The 17,171-nt window shown below is 39.8% G+C and overlaps 1 protein-coding gene across 1 annotated transcript in view; it reads right to left on the bottom strand.

Moving 5' to 3' along the window:
- Positions 1 to 17,171, bottom strand: part of Imp (IGF-II mRNA-binding protein) — a 161,719-nt gene that overhangs the window by 117,979 nt on the left and 26,569 nt on the right. The window contains exon 3 of the mRNA XM_022067285.2: positions 1,593 to 1,707. Coding sequence (XP_021922977.1) covers positions 1,593 to 1,619 — 27 coding nt within the window. The 5' untranslated portion in view covers positions 1,620 to 1,707. The remainder of the gene's footprint in view (positions 1 to 1,592; positions 1,708 to 17,171) is intronic.

The following is a 17,171-nucleotide window of genomic DNA, read 5'->3' as shown; positions in this document are numbered from 1 at the left end:
TCTACATAATAAACACCATCAAGGAATTAAATAAATTTCGGAAGAATGCGGTACGAAACAAACGTGGCTTAATTTAAGGGGACGTTTCAGTACACGTGAACCGTAGCGATCTTGTTATAGCGACGTCTGATAAATGGGATGCAACTTGTTTTATCTGGGAACACTTAGTCCAAATTCCAAAGCCCGCATTACGTTATATATTTAACCAGTCTCAATTTATCCAGTTTTGGTAACACGAATGGAACACCAAGCTTTGGGACCTCGACTGGCACGTCTTTTTACGTGCCATATTTTCAGCCACATGGAAACTTACATGACCTATCAATGTGCTCCATGTCACTCCGCATCCTTTTTCTGCTTTGTACACACTGAATTAATAGCGAACTAGCTTTTTCATAGCAACTTTCAAGTTAACAACGTCACAGTAACAATTTTTACATAAGTTCCTTTCAAAAGGGATAGCAGGATCGAATACGAATCTGTAAGTAAGAAGACGAATTTCTTAAGCCCTCCTCGGCCATTATTACGAATCCAATATCGCAAGCTTGTGGTGAAAAACAATGCGTAAGAACCTACCCTTAGATCGCCTTTCTATCACACTAATTCATCTTCAGTGTTTTCTTCTGCACTTACTTCTGTGTTCTGAAACCTGGACATCCACAGGTGTTTTCTTCTGAGGCGCCATTTTTCACGCTAACCTACTTGTCAAACCAGTACAAGAAACTTTTTCAGATGTCGCAATGCCACCACGAAGGCCATAACACTGTATGACAATATATTATATAATTATTCATAACCGAATTCGGGAGAGACGGCCACTGGACTCAGTTCTAGGGCAGACGAATCTAATCTAAAACCTCATAACCTATTTTTCTGTTATAAATTAGTGTTCCAATAATTCCATGTACGCCAATGTACGAAGGAAAACTAAGTTTGACTGTGAAGTGATAAAATATTACTTTTCAGAAAGGGTCTGTACAGGACCCGTGACCTTGAGCATTAAGGTACCTATAGAAGAGTCCTACACCCCGAGGAGAAAGTTATGGGGTAGAAAACTACCGTTATCTGGAGAGTCAGAAGAAAGGCAACCAACCCCTAAACTAGCAGCAGCTGTTGCATTTTTGTGTTCACGGGGGTGGTGGTTGTCCTTCATGGGGCGTTCTCTGAACTCTTCCATAGCCTGTCGCCACATTCTCTAGTTCATTTCGTGTTCTTCAAACGGCATTGGCCTACAGTAAGGTAAGTACAAACATCTATGAAGTGAGTGAGATTTGAGGTTCTCACGGCGTCCAGTATGATGTTTAACTTCCGCTTTCGGGCGAGAGAAGAGCTTGTTATAAACCACACATACACTATATATTGTCACTGCTGTTTTCCTTTAAGACTGTTGTAATAACACAAAATTGGGAAACCGTACACAAATTTTAATTAAGTTCTCCACAAAAACAGACTAAAATAAGTTAAGAGAAATTTAGTTAGCGTTGTCAACACGAGCGGCGCGCTTGTATATTGGCAACAAAAATCAAATAATAAGTCAACCAGACGAAGAACAGAAAGCCTTTATATGATATCTGTTTTAACGCAGTACTCACGTTATGAGCCATTCTTCCTGTTTCCATAAAAGTCAGGTTCTGGCCAACACGTCACGGCTATATACCATCAAGGTCATCGAAGTTTCCCGGGTGGTCCACGTGTTGTTCCAGGATACTGAAAACCAAGAACCGAAAATGTTTTACCTTCGTCTCTAACATATCCATTATGATGATTGTTCGGGTAGTTGGTTTCTTTGGTGAAGGCTTCGAATCCCGCTCGGGACACGAAAGCATCTGCGCAATACAGATCGAACACCTATGTGGGGGAATCGGATTAGACCATTCTTTCGGACCCAGTGAACATGAAGAGGTACACACATCATCTCAGATCAGGATGGGGACGAGTGGTTAGCCTCACGCTCTGAAGAAGATAACAGCATCGGTACTCCACCACCTGGTGATATCATCATCACTTGACACAAGTTGTGAAATTACTTACTAAGACGTATTGCCCTAATAATTTAGCCTATACCTGCATCAAGAACAATGCACGTGATTAATGACAATACAAATTGCGAAAGTATTCATGCTGTGGACAATATTCTAAACTTTGGTCCACGTTGTTTGAGTCGAAAAATACTACACGTTAAATGCCATCAACGTAAGGCTGGCTGGCTACATACTTATTCACGGATGGCATTTTCATTTACACGGGCGTGAAACCTGGCCTCTGAAAGAAGAAGTCAGATGAGTTCCGAAGAGAAAATTTGTGTCCAAGAGCAAGAAGGCAAATGTAAAATTTACACAGCAAGGAGCTTCGTAACGTGTACATTCCACTTAAAAGTAATTAAATAAAAGATAAGAGATGTTAAATGTAAGCAAACGTTTGGTATGCACGCATCATGCACCTTCGTGTAGCTGAGGCAGTGGACAAAACTAAATTTATCTTAGAAAAATATACCACGCAGGTGAAAACTGGATTGTGATGACGATGTTCTTAGGTTTGTGACCCTGTGTGGTCTTGCCAGTAGGCGTAGATAACAACGTTTTGGAGAAACATAATCTCCCATCTTCAAGGCTCAAGTACCAGATTGTACTTTCTCATGATAGTGTGAAATGGCGGTCCACTTCTATTGTGATGGCAGTGATGATATTTTAAGTTAAATAACAGCTTTACACGGGGTTAAAATTGGACAATGAAGGCAAAACACAAAACCAGAATTAAAGCCGCTGAAATGAATTTCATTAGAAGAACAGTTGGATAGAATATGAAAGGGACGAATGCATGTTAGACGAACTGAAAAATATCGTGTAGACTATTGGACAAAACTCAGAATATGGAACTATACTTGCGATCAAAATGTTTACAGAATGCGAGGACACACACATTACTTATAAAAATTACAAAACATGCATACACAAAACAGAGCGAGCACGGTCTTAAAGAGACATTCAATTGACTGAGTTAAGAACCGGTCGAAAACTGTTCTAACTCCTTTACTGCTGATTATGACGACGAAGACGAATAACAAAAGAATATTCTTTGATCAGCAGAATAATCATCAACCAGTCAATCAAAACACTGCGTCCTTAAGTGCATGGTTTAGTAGTCAGTAAATTATTTTCATCTTGTAAATGACTGTCTTTGGGGTTGTTGCACCGTGTAGTCACGTAGACATTCACTGATGTTACAGTAGTGCTTGCTGCCTCCACCATCAGGGTGATTGCCAGCAAGCACATTTGAAAGGTTGATAAAATTCTACCAGAATACAAGGCGCAACAACCCAGAAGACGTACTCCCCGCCGTGAGAACCTTAAATCTCACCATTTTTGATTCTAATTTTAAGATTTGCCGTTCCCGCCTCAATGTAACTCATCTTCACAAACGAGGCTCTGACGACCGAACCATTGTGATAATATAATTGCATCTAGCATGAAGGAAATACCACTACAAAAACAAGAATAATAATTACGTCATAATTAAGCATCATATTCGTGCTTTTGATTTTTATTTCTTTAATGGGACAGTTGCCTATTGTCAATCAGCGGACTTTGAACGCATTAATCGACATGTTAGTCACTTGTTTAGTTAAGACTTCGTTAGGTTATGGCTTCATCTTATTCAGGGAAATAAAGGCCTAAGCCTCCCAGAGGACGCCAAGCCAAATGTTTTCAGGTCGGATAGCTTGTGCCCGGCGGCAAAGGAGAGGGACTGTGTTGGTACTGCGAGAGGAGAAGTGTGTCGACGAGGGGAGGGGCGGAGACCGCGTCGGAAGTGTAGAGAATGCGGCCTCAAAATGGCGACAGCCAACATGGCGTCCGCCGTTAAACATCGGGAGCGCCACAAATCGCAATGGCCGACTGTAAATGTGTCGGGCCACGTGGGTAATATTATAAACATTTTCAAATCGCTGTGTCCTTGGTCAGGAACCACTTCGAGGAGGGAGGAAATCGCTGGGCTCACTAGTAGGGAATTTTGTTGTTTTTCAGTTACATCACTTGCCTCAAAAATGACGAACGTAAATAGAAAACTCGATGAGGGTCACCAGAATTTCGTCTCATGACGCTCATAAGCGAAGGAAGGATACCTAATAGCACAGCATGCAATTGCACAAGACTCCTGGGTATGGCTGGAAGAATAAATTGAAATGTGCGCCTGTGGAAGATGACTGTTTTCTGGAATGTAGCGCCGTGTTTTTTGATAGAAACTGGCCGAAGTTTCGGAGGTGCTTACTGCCTCCATCATCAGGAGGTGACTCATCGCCCTGATGATTGGAACGGCGGAACACCGCAGAACGAGGTCATGTTTATACTGGCCGCCATTAGAACCTGGAAATCTCACGTATAAAAATGTTAACTGTGAATAGCTGGTTCGGGTTAGTGCTGAAAATGACTTCCTTCTGATATGTTGCACCGTATAGTCTCGTAGACTGCTTTATGCCTCCTTGGCCGAGGTTCTGCTTTGTCCGACCTGTTCCTGTACCTCAAAATCGTTGTTATACACGCGGTAGAACCAATAAGAGAAATACCGACAGTAAATTATCTCGTTTTCTTCCAGATTTATTCATGAAACACGATTTTAAAAATTGATTTGCGTCCCTAATAAATTACATATTTAACTGCAGCCACATGTTCAGCGAAGCCTGCTCTTGACAATTATCGCGTGCGTGTTGCATGAGACCGACGACACGCTCTGTTCCAAAGCTTTGTTTGCTCTGTAATTACACATCCACGACGAACTATATGTTTGTCTAAGAAAATTCTATCTGATGTGGAAAGACGAAACACTTATCTCTAATGAATACAAGCATGTTACATAAATCCATTTACTTCCCTTCAAAAAAACCTTCTTTAGCATTAAAGAACCCTTACCACCTTGGCTACCTTCGGGGACACATGTAGAAAGAACATGTTTGTTCGGACATCCCTACTATTGCAGGGTTGCTGTTAACTATGTACCTCCCATGGGACAGAGCCACTCTTGTCAAGCTAATATTCTCTCAGCTGGTAAAGAATTTCCCCAAATTTTATAAATCCTAAGATTTATTGCTGTAACCATTGGTCCGTAAGCTTACCCTGAGAAAGATGAATCCATTCCACTTTCTTACACACTATTTCTTTACGATTAATTTTAATATTATCCAGTCGACTTTTACCTTTAGACTCCCCAACAAAGTTTAGATCTGATGTGTATGTCATTTACGACATCTGAAATTATAAAGTTTAAAATTGGGAATCAAATTCCACAACACCAAATGTAATAATACCGGAACTGCGATGGACATATTTATTTCTTAGTTCATTTAACAACGCCGTATCAATCACTAGGTTTCATAACATCAAATAAGGAACAATAGAATAATTATAGGTTTAACAGTAAACTGGAAAAAAAAGTTTTTGAGACATTCCTGTAGATATAACAAATTTGTTGTTTACAAAAATGAGATCACGCTTTGCCTGTTTTCAAAATATGCCACCATGCAAACAAGGAGCAAATTAGATTTAAGAACATGAGTGATACAATTTCTTTTCTCGGTCTGGACTGGTTCAACGAAGCAAATGCACACTCGGTCTGTACTCAGATATTTGTAAGTCAGATGATGAGTATTCATACATGACTGACCCACAATTCGATTTATAACTCTCCTGGCTATGATAAATGGTCTTCGGCTTTGTAAACCACATTCTGTGTGTTTCAAACCGATAGAATTATGAGTTCTGGTTGTTTGTAACGACAGCCAGTAGAGCCGCCATACTTCATAAAACAAATGAGCTGATCTCCTACCACCAGGCCTTTTTCATTTTCCGACACTACCATTTCCACCATGTTCCTGTAAAGGGCAAAGGAAATATAAAAACAAAGAATTAGCTCTATATCAAGTTGGTGGAAAAGTGTTCCAGGTCACTGAAGACGTCCGTCTTCTGGGATGGTGCGCCCTGATGACAGAGGCAGTAAGCACCCCTGAACGGCCCGACATCTCAGAAGACTGTCACCTCCATACTTGCCACCGTGAGGATCCGAAATGTCACACGACACAAACGGAGCAGGGAAATTTCTAGTGACGGATTCTTGCAACACGGAAATGTACCATTGGTTTCCGCAAGTCGGGGGTAGAGGGTGGGGGGCTTCTTAATCAGCTGAGCGACTAAGGGCTCTTCTTCATGGAGTTAAGACTTCACATTGTCGCCTTTGAAAGAGAACTCGCTAATGACAAGATCTTCCACTTGCCTCCTGTCATTTCCTATTCCGGGTGACCGACCCGTCTTGTCAGAACCGGTCCGGCAAGACGTGGTTCACCAATCACGTGCCAGCCGGTTGTTCGTTCATTGGACGCTATTGCAGTTCTTGTCACCCCAGTGAACAGTCTCACTCTTCAGTCACTGTTACCGAGAGGCTTCGAACGCGGGACCTACAGAACGTCAAGCGGTAGGTGATACACTCACACAGTATTGTAGACAGGCAGCTCAAAGAGCCACTGTTCATGTAGCTCCAATTTTTATTAAAATCCTGAGTCGAGAACCGAAACAGTGAAATTATCGATTGTTTAGATTTATGGCCATTAATTTATACTGTGACTACTTCATTAGTTAATGGCTGGTTATTATGTGTACACGTCTGTCCGTTGAATACTTGTTAGTAATTCTATCGGCAGAATGCTACAAACGTTGTGGAACTATTTCTTTAATTATTCTAATGCACAGTATCTTAAATACCACATACGCAAATTGACAAAAATTTTCAATGACATCATATTGTCGATTATCGAAGATCAGCTGACTATACCAACAAGGTTGAAAATATATACTCTTTGGAGTACATTGACAATTCAAAGGCGTTCTTCACGCCACCTCACTCAGGTACTTAGACTATTGAACTTATGTAACCTGAGGACATTGTTGCATCTCAGACCACATCTACGCTAATCTGATACCAGGTCGGATTTTAGGTTTTCACGGCGGTGAGTCTGAAGATGACTGTCGTCTGGGTTGTTGCGCCGTGTAGTCTGACAGACGTTTACCGACGTTTCAGAGGTCCTTGCTGCCTCCATCATCAGGGCGATGAATGATGGAGGCAGCAAGGACCTCTGAAACGTCGATAAACTTCTACCAGACTAAACGGCGCAACAACCCAGAAGACTACAATCTTCTGATACCAGGTCATTGTTGAATCTTAGGTCTTTCTTACACGAATGTTATCTGAGGTCCCACTGTTGAGCAATAATGACTTCCAATTAGGGGACCTGATCTCCGTTCCAATTGTTGCGAAAAACGCAAGAGACAGACATGTTCGATCCCACAAGTTATTCTTCGCTCACGCTAGAGCGTGAAGAAAACCTTATATTGTGTATTTCACTACAGATAAAAGACATTTATAGCCGAGAATTATTAAAGACCATCACCGGTGATTATGGACTGCGAGAAATTGTACAGGCGTAGTTCAACCCACTTAGCAGCTCGTCTTGAATTCTTCTGAGATGCAATGCAAGATGAAACCTGCGTAGGAGTACAAAGGAGGACAATATTAAAATGGGCCTAAGATAAATATGTTGTGATAATCTGAACTCGATTCAACTAGATCAGCGTTTCTCAACCTATGGTACGCGAGTCAATGTTGAGTGGTACGCGAACGAGGAATTCAAAAGATAATATTAACATAAATAAGTTTTCCCTGAACGCATATGGTTAGTGGTAGATTTAGTGTGTTAAATTAGAATTAGTGGTACACCAGCGAAAACAAGGACTGACGTCGGGCTCTTGTGAGCATGGTAATAGACCCTCGGTTTCAGTAAAAGCCGAGAGCCCGAGAGTGGTTAGCACTTATGCTTCATATTTGGGAGATCCCGGGTTCAAATACAGGCCAGAAAACACGCTGTCATGACAGAGGTTTTTTCGTAATTGTCCTCAGTCCACTACGCAAATACCAAATGTGCACCAGAATTAAATACGAATTTTGAAAGGATATTACGAGTCGTGTTTCATTTTAAGATACTAAAGACAGATTGCAGAGATTCGAATCGGGAAGTTCCTAAATTCAAAGTAAAAGATCTAACTGCTAAATTGTGACGTTCAGAGCGTACGAGTTACTTCGAAAAGGGAAAGCAGCGGAAATGGGGAAACGTTTTCATGAAGGGAGTAAAAACACGAGACTTTGGAATCCTCCCCACTGTCTTCTTTAATAAGGGGTTTGCTACCACATTGAATCCCATACTGTAGAGCGACAAACTTAGCTCGCGCGACCGACCGTGTTGAGAGATGGAGAGCAATGTTTGAGATCAACTGAAGCATACGATAATACAGAAAGCTTCTGTGGCGGTCTGCTGGGTTGTGACGTCGTGTGGACTTAGGAGATGGGGAACCACAGATTCTATCTACAAATCTAATCGCCCTGATGATGGAAGAACAAAGCACTTCTGAAACATCGGTAAACTTCTATGAGACTACACGGTAAAAATACCCAGAACAGTTATGTATATTTTAAAATATCTGCTGCAATGTCACATTCAGTTTAGATTTTTAGACTTCTTTCACTTTTTATCTCCAAGTTCTGCTAAACGTCCAGCCAATTTCATATTCCCTGAGTCGAAAATATTCCATATTAGCCTACAAGTGAATAAGAACCTAATTTCGTAATTTTTGTCTTTTTCTCAGTTATTTCTTCTCATAATACTCTGAATGTGAAATCAAGATTTACACTCATACAAAAGAAACGATAAATTATATTTTTGTGCATGATATTTTAATTTCTAGGTTTTTAGATAAGAGCAGAGTATGAAGATTTCTGTCTTCTGGGTTGCTGCGCTGTGTAGTCTGGCAACAACCCAGAAGACCTGAAATCTTCATACTCACCGCTGTGAAAACCTCAAATCTTACAAGAGACGAGAAGATTGTTCACAAAATCACACGTGAAATTTAACGTGCCTTTAATTTATTCTTGGACACTACTTTGATTTGTTACTGTTGTTCCGAGAAAAATAAACACGTCTCGGTGTTAGCAACTGCTCAGGCTGTAGCATGGTTCTACGGTTACAGATCGACAGGCTGGATTCCGACGTTGGGGTAAGGAGTGCGCAGTAGACAAAGAAAAGCAACCTTCCGGGACGGGACGGGGTGGGAGACCACGTCGAACAAATGTCAATTGATCCCATAGTCTACATGCGAGGTACGTCACAGATTCGAACCCCGATCTGCCTCAACACTAAACGCTAAGCTCACGGATCTGTGACATCTGCTGCTGTGTTTTACAGGGTGTTTAAAAAGTTTCTCCAGGATTTTAGTGTGATGGCTACAAGGAATCTGGAACAAGAAATTTTAAGAAAACAAACCTCAGTTACAAAAGCACTATGATTTGTGCTCGTCTTCAAGTACTGTCAGGGTTGTTAACCTTCCAAAGCCTGGTGGTAACTATCCATACCACCTGATTTAACAGTAGCTAATTCTTAATTTTCACTACAGAATTTACTCCTATTTATGGGCTCCGTACAATTCTCGGAATAAACAGCTATTATTTCTTTAATCAACATTAATCAACTGATGTTTGTAATGCACGCGTTGTTTTCTTTGAGGTACGGACTGCCATGTTCGTGTTGCTATTCAGATCAGAGGGTAAAATCACGAAGGTTAGGATGAGCAGAACCTGTGGCACGCATGTGGAATCGTGGTGCTAAACGAAAACTGTAACTTTACTGAACCGACTCAGAACACAATCTCACGTAGGGTTTTGTCATGGCAACGGAGAATATTTAAGTTTCATAACAAGAGGACTGTAACGAAAATATTTAGTCTGGTGGTTGATTTATTCTGAGTTTAGTAATGTTGGTGTCATTTGTTTCCTGACGTTCTACTGAAGACCATTGTAGTTTTTTTAACCTTAAGAGTAATAACCGAGCCATAAGTACTTCAACTTCTTTACCATTCGCCTTTTTGAAAGCAGACGACAAGACAAAGTACTGTGAAGTTAGTAACAGCAAGCATTACCCAAATGTAACATCGACCATACTCTTGATTTCTTCATTATCTGTTACTGTTGTTCCCAAACATTTTAATTTTGTCACATTTAGAATAATTTATTAATTTCTGTTATGATTTTATCCTGTATTTTTGAATTAGTTTGCTGAAACAGGCGATAATTATTTGAAGTACTTATTTTTCTTAGTTTACGTGTGATTGAAATTGTCGTCCGGAATATATATCTACTTCTGTCACTACAGGAAGCTGGCGAAGTATTTGTGAAACGCCCTGTGGTCTCAAGCGCCTTTATACAAGGGAGCATTTCCGCGATGCTGCCGGGGAAGGGCGAGAGCTTGGCTGTTACCCTAGGTCGGTCCATTGACAAAACAGCTTCGACTTCTGTTACTACAGTGTCAGGGTCAGATGTGATTCAACGGTTTCAAAATTACAGGACAGGAAACTGTAGGCCCACAAAGTCTGAGCTGTACCTATTTCTAATTGCACTGAATTCGTCGTATTAGTTTGTAGTTCAAATGATAAAATCCCATGTGGGTTTGGGAACTGGGAGCTCTTTAAAGTTGCCTACTGTTACTTTTAATAATTCTTACTGATCAAACGGACGTGATGGGCGAGACATGTAGGACGCATTGGGAATTTGAAGTGCATGCAAAATGGTGGTCGGAAAGCCTCCAGGAAAGAGACTACTTAAAAGACATAGGCGTAGATCGGAGAGTAATGTTAAACGATAGACCGTGGATTCTTAGGTACAGGTTTGTGTGGGGACGACAGCTGAAAATAACTTAAAATTTGCAAGAAAGAAAATATAGTCGGTTATTTGATGGCGTTTACAATAATTCGGATTTAATATCGTCAAAAGACAGCATGTCTGACGAACAACGAAATGTTCAGGGTGTGGAAGAAAGCAATCCTGGCATTTGCATGAAACTGCTGAGGGAAACCAAATAAATCTCGATCGGGATAGCCTGTCTCCGGGCCTAGATATGAACCCAGCGCCTCTCTAATACGAAGTATGTCCTCACGTTCGGTGGTTAGCGGTGTTGAGGCCTTGGGTTATAAAAAGGAGTTTTCGGTCAACATTTTTGTTCTATTAAGTCCTGTTCTTGTCCGGTAACCCATTCTTGTACAATGCGCCACTGGCGTGGTGTGAGTTGCAAGAGAACTGCTTGACACACGTTTCGCTGTATTGCACAAAGCCGGCCTCACAGCGACCTACTCATTAAAATAATAAATTGATTAATTAAATTAATGGGACAGAACCTCCCTGAATCCATCTTAAAGTTGTAAAGTAAATGTATTTTTCACTCAGATCACGCTTAAAATTTGGCTAATAATTTGTTATAAAACTGAATCTTACTTTCGCAGTTCCGTTGACATGTACACATCAGCCTAAGGGATTTGATGTCTAACTAAATCAGAGTCAGAAAATACGCCGACATGTAAGAAATATATTTATGACTGGATATTCTCCACGCTTCCAGGTTTAAATTTCTGCATCCATTGTTACAGTTCGATATATTTCACTTAGAACGTATGTTTTACATTTAAACAAACAAGACTACTTTTCTGCGTAGTTGTAATTAACTAACTAAATGACTGATTAAACAAGAACTAATTATCGAATTATCACAAGCAAGAAGCAATGTTTCTAAATTTCAGCGACAGATTGGAGTGGATGCTGCAGGGATCCATACCAGGAGTCGAATCCCAGTTTATCAATTAACATTATATTAGTGGACATAGCTTCACAACAGCCAAACGATGAAAATTACAGCTAAGACACTAAAAGACGATTTACAAATGACGTAAAAAATCAAGAAATATCATTAAAAAAACCACAATCGAAATGTACAATATTATAACTACAGAAAATGGAAAAAGAAAATATAATTATAAATAATGTTATAAAATGCCCATAATCGAAATATAATCTTAGTTAAAAAGGCCAATTCTCTAATTATCCCGGTCGCTATTAGCATGCTTAAACTGACAGAACCAAATTTGAAAGAGCTATTAATTTTGTTTTTAATCCAGATATCCAGTCTAACTAATATTCCGTCATATTTGTTAAAACATTCGCCCATAAGTATCTGCTGTAGTATAGGGTAGCAAATTTTCTATGAACGCTTCTGAATTTGGAGGATGGAGTTCCAGGAAATCAGTAATTAGATTCATATTCAAATTTGGGCAGCATAAGGATGGAATACAAACTATAGAGGCTAACATCAGTGGAGGAACAATAGGTAAAAGGCACATATGTAATCATATTCGTTATTTTTAAGCCTTGATAAAACATATATCCAACGTAGTGATGAAAACAGAGCAATCCAACAAGACTCTAATAATAATACAACGATAACGAGAGCTTGTATTAGGCGACCACACTGTAAATTTTGACCACGTTTGGGGCAGATCCTGCAGTGGAATGACGTGTTCTGATCACATTGGTGACACAGTACATATAAATCCAAAAATTGTTGTTCTCATAATGATGATATCTTGAAGTGTTTTTTTCATATCAAAAATATTTGTAAGTATATATAGAGTAACAACTAAATATGCAAATAATAAAACGGCATTTTAATAATAATGCTATTAACAAAATTTCCCTCATTAGCGTGGACGGCCGGTAAATATGACAGCAGCCGATCCACCAACAGAGGAATCTTACAAAATATTCGATTGATTAAACAAGCTAAATATGTAGAATTGTTTATACAAAATAACGTTTGGGGGCCTATTTTTTAAATTAGTTGTAATGACAAAATTATTAATATGCAGTTTGAAACCTGGAGGTCAAACACACACTATTAACCAACTCCATGGAGTACAATCCTTCTTCAGAAGCTAACAATATGCTCAATTAGTCAAGAAATCCCCTGCCTTTAATGTAACTCGAGAGTCCATTACCGTGCTTACAAGAACCCGCTGTCCACACAAATACTTTCAAGAAGAGCATGCACTCTGCTAGCTGCATGTCAACGACTCCGCTCACAAGCTGCGACCGAGCAACGCCAAGTCCAGAGTCTTCCAAGTAATTTCAACTTTAGACAACAAAAAGTGTTCCTGTTGCATTATCGCTTGGGAAATTGAACTGGCTCAAGATAACGGTCAGTTGGTGAGCTTTTGTAATACGGCGAATAACAGAATATTTCAATAAAGACATCGGATTTCTGGTTCACCTCAGTAACTCTAAAATAGGCGAGGAAGTTTCGAACATGGAGTTTGCTTAATCACAAAAAACAAGATGATTACAAACAACGTTGATATTTTGGGTAAAACTGTATACACCCTAAACCTGCAGAATTAATTATATAATACCACGCTTCTTGCATATGGAGAACAGAAAATCGACGAAAAATCCCGAAGGTCTCAATTGAAACAGAGGAGATACCTATGAGAAAGGTAAAGTAAAAGTTTGTCCCACTATACGCCATGTAGGCGTTTTGGGGTGAGTGGAGGTATAGCTCCTCTCTTTCTTGACCTCGGCACTAGATGGGGGTGAGTGGTCAGCATCATTGCTTTTCGTTTCGAGGGCCGCAAGGCTATACATAAATCAGGTCAATTTTCTAAAAATGTATAGAAATTTAGTAAAAATACTACTAACTTCCTATCACATACGTTCACATAGTATTCAATAATTTTCTTCGAGAAATTCAGTCACTAATAAGACATATTTGACATCGCTCTTGCTTCAGTGATATCTCAACGTCAGGTTAAATTCCTGTTGTAATTCTTACGCACCCTGTCAAGTGTTCACGAGTAGGAAGTGTGAAGTCTTGACTTCATGTTCTTCATTAAGCTGAAGACTTCAAAGTCATAGGTACTGCCAAATACTGGCTACTTTATCATAGTCCATTTATGTCACGAAGCTATTTTTCTTCAAATAGAATGATACGATTTTACAGAAAAAGGACTGATTGTGGACTTAGAACCTAACCTAACAGGCCAGTCACTGAGATACGTGTTCACAACCATCGGATGGGGATTGCTTAGATGTACTGTGAAAATAATAATAAAAATAATGAGTTGGCATGTACAGTGAGTCATCAGTCTGGTACTGATAGGAACTGACTTCATTCTGACGGTCCTGTATTCGAAAATCGTTAAACGAGCACTTCCGGTTTATAAAATATGAACGGAACAAGGAAGTGAAACAGAGGGGGCACGAACCTGGATGGAACAGGAAGGCAGGAGAGCTGATCATAGCATGAAATTAACGACAACAGGAGGATAAAAATAAATCCACCCCACAAAGGCTGTAACCCCTCTGTATCTGTCTGTACACAGACGTATGGCCATCTAAAACTACCCTTAACCCCTCTGCAAGTTTGGTATAGGATAAAAACTAAAAATAACCCCTATATAACGTTCCTTCATATTCCCACTGTATAGTAAAGAGTGGGGTACCCACCCCTAACTTAAAACCGTCCCTTAGTGCTTCATCCTCATTGGCCAGTAGTCAGGTCGGCCATCATGGTTAGGGGCGGTCGAAAAGGGAAGCCTGTTAGGGTGAGATTTTTTCTGCAGCTGCTAAGGGTGAGCCTCTATCCAAGGCCCAGCGTTGCCACGCACTCCGAATATTAATTTTTTGTAGGCAACACACAGAGGGATAGACAGACAGACACGCAGGGTGACGTCTACTATTCGTGCAAAAACATTTGCCTGATGCCAATGGTTCACGTCTCGTCGTGGGTTAGTCAAGGTGCATCTTGAATTCCGTAGGCCCCCATAGTGTGCGTCTGCTTCAAAAATCATATTCATCATCAATATTATAAAGATTTGAATTTTATAATGCTTTGGAATAATATAGGCTGTATGGTTGAAGTCCTCCCTACAGTGGTGTTGTGGTCTGCCAACGTTTCGGAGATGTATAGCCCTGAAGATAGAGGAACTATTTTCCTCCGAAATGTTGGCATAGTCAAAATACTACACGGCACTGTAACCCTGTAATGCAGTTATTTACGAGATTCACATGATTTTCGAAATATTACTCAAGGTTAAATAAAAAATAAACCTATTAAGTGGACGATAATTTGGTTAGAATTTTAACCAGAATAGATATTAGGCATTTGGAAAATAAATTTCTCTGCATTCGTAAGAATTTAGCTACACTTTTCTAGCAAAAGCAAGTCAACTTCCATCCAGCCCGGTAAACATGCAGGGCGAAGTGGCTTTGTATGCGGAGTCGGTTACACCAAATGCGGCTTTTACAACTATGGACTAATAACTTCCGGTTTCTTTATCATGCGTGTGTGTAAGAATATACCGTAGTTTAAATATTTATATTGTTTTACTGCTCACTGTTGTACGCAAGGAACAGGAAATGATTTTATTCGAGTTGAAATCGTCTGATTCTGTTTTCCTTTTCTCCCAATCTACCATCTGTAAGCCTAAGAATGACACTAAAAAACACTTTTAGTTTATTTTGTACCGAATTCGTTAAAGCCTTTCGAACAGTGAAGAGCGTAGCTGTTGTTTGTGATTCAAGTTACTAATAGTGAGCTTCATAGTTAATTTAATTTAACAGTTTGATATATTTCCATATTAAAAACCTATAAGAAAGTATATTAAAACATTTCAGACATTTTATAGAACTTAAAGAAATATTTTGTTCCGAAAATGCACAGTTTCTTTCGGGTATTTAAATAAATTATTTCACGTATCTAGCTTCCATTCAGTTAGCAACGGAACGGGATTTTCTAACCAATCCTCGTCATGGTAGAAGAATTTGCAGACTGTACACTACAACAAATATCGAAGAGCAGTATATCACAAGTTGATACTTAGTAAAAATTATGTGTCATACAATATAAAGCGAACAGACCAGTTTTAAAAATCAGAGGATTTACATTCTGTGATCAACTTTCAAAATTAATGTGAGCATTTGAAGCAATCACAAAATTAAGAACAGACTGTTCCAGCACGTCTAACCTATTGTAGCTATAATTGGGCGTACAATGGTACAATAGACATTTAGCTATTTATAGACTTGAAAAAGGATTATGACTCAAGAGACAGATACTGTACAACGTATATTGAAAATGCTGCAGCTACCCAGGAAGTATGGCTAATTAAAACCAAGTTTAAACTAAACGTGTCGTAAAATCCGTACACGTAAATATTTGCTTTCTTATTCAGAATTTGTGAAACAAGGAGATCCTTTATTGCCCATTGCTTTTCAACTTTGCTTTAGAATACGCCATTAAGAATGTCTAGAGAAACTAGAAGGTATTGTGATTGAAAGGGACACAAACTTCTGGTCTGTGCTGATGGTGTTAATTTACTTGGCAAAAACATAAATACTACCATAAAGAGACATACACAAAATGTCTCTTGTAAAGACGTTGGTCCAGAAGTGAATGCAGAAAAAATTGAATACTCGTGTGCTTTGTCTTCATGTCTCGTCATCAGAATGTAACAGAAAACCTTAAAGGCAGCTAATCAACTCTTCGAAGGTGTGAGAAAACCCAAATATCTGGCAACTACAAGAACATTATAATTACTCTTACAACAAAGTTATAACCCTATTAAATGTGGGTAATGTTTGCTACCTAACAGTCAGCAAAGACCTGCCTCTACCTAAATATTAAAGAACAAGATAAGCAAAGCATGAGTTTTCTTGTGCTGTCATATGGACGTCAATTAATTAATTTATTTATTCGTGATTTATTTTACGACTTTGTCAGTGGTTTACACAGTAAAAAGTATAGTTTGTCCCGCTATGCGCCATGTAGGCGTTTGGGGTGAGTGGAGGTATAGCTCCTCTCTTCCTTGACCTCGGCACTAGATGGGGGTGAGTGGTCGGCATCACGCCCGACCGGCTTTACCCCCGGGAAAGGACTCCGGTACCCATTGTAGAGGAGGCTGGGAGGTCCCCAGAGCCGGTCTGGATGCAGAGGCTAGAGGAAAAATCCTCTGCCCCCGTCGGGGATCGAACCGCGGTCGTCCAGCCCGTAGCTAGTCACTATACTGACTGAGCTATCCCGACTCATGGTTCACACAGTAGAGAATTATATGATAAATGAATAATGAATTGGAAGAGACATGGAAGAAAATGGTCGTGGCCAAATTTAGGACATTTGACTGGATTGACTGAGAAAGGATCACGAAAACTCCCGCACACGAATCAGGTGTGCTGACACTCCGTCGCGACGTTCGGTGTATAAGTGT

This window comes from Zootermopsis nevadensis, unplaced genomic scaffold, assembly GCF_977971745.1.
Source record: "Zootermopsis nevadensis isolate Lab colony 2312 unplaced genomic scaffold, Znev_1.0 Znev_ptg000061l, whole genome shotgun sequence".
In the NCBI taxonomy this organism is placed as follows: domain Eukaryota; kingdom Metazoa; phylum Arthropoda; class Insecta; order Blattodea; family Termopsidae; genus Zootermopsis; species Zootermopsis nevadensis.
Note: the sequence above shows the minus strand (reverse complement) of the source record. Positions and strands in the feature narration are given on the sequence as shown.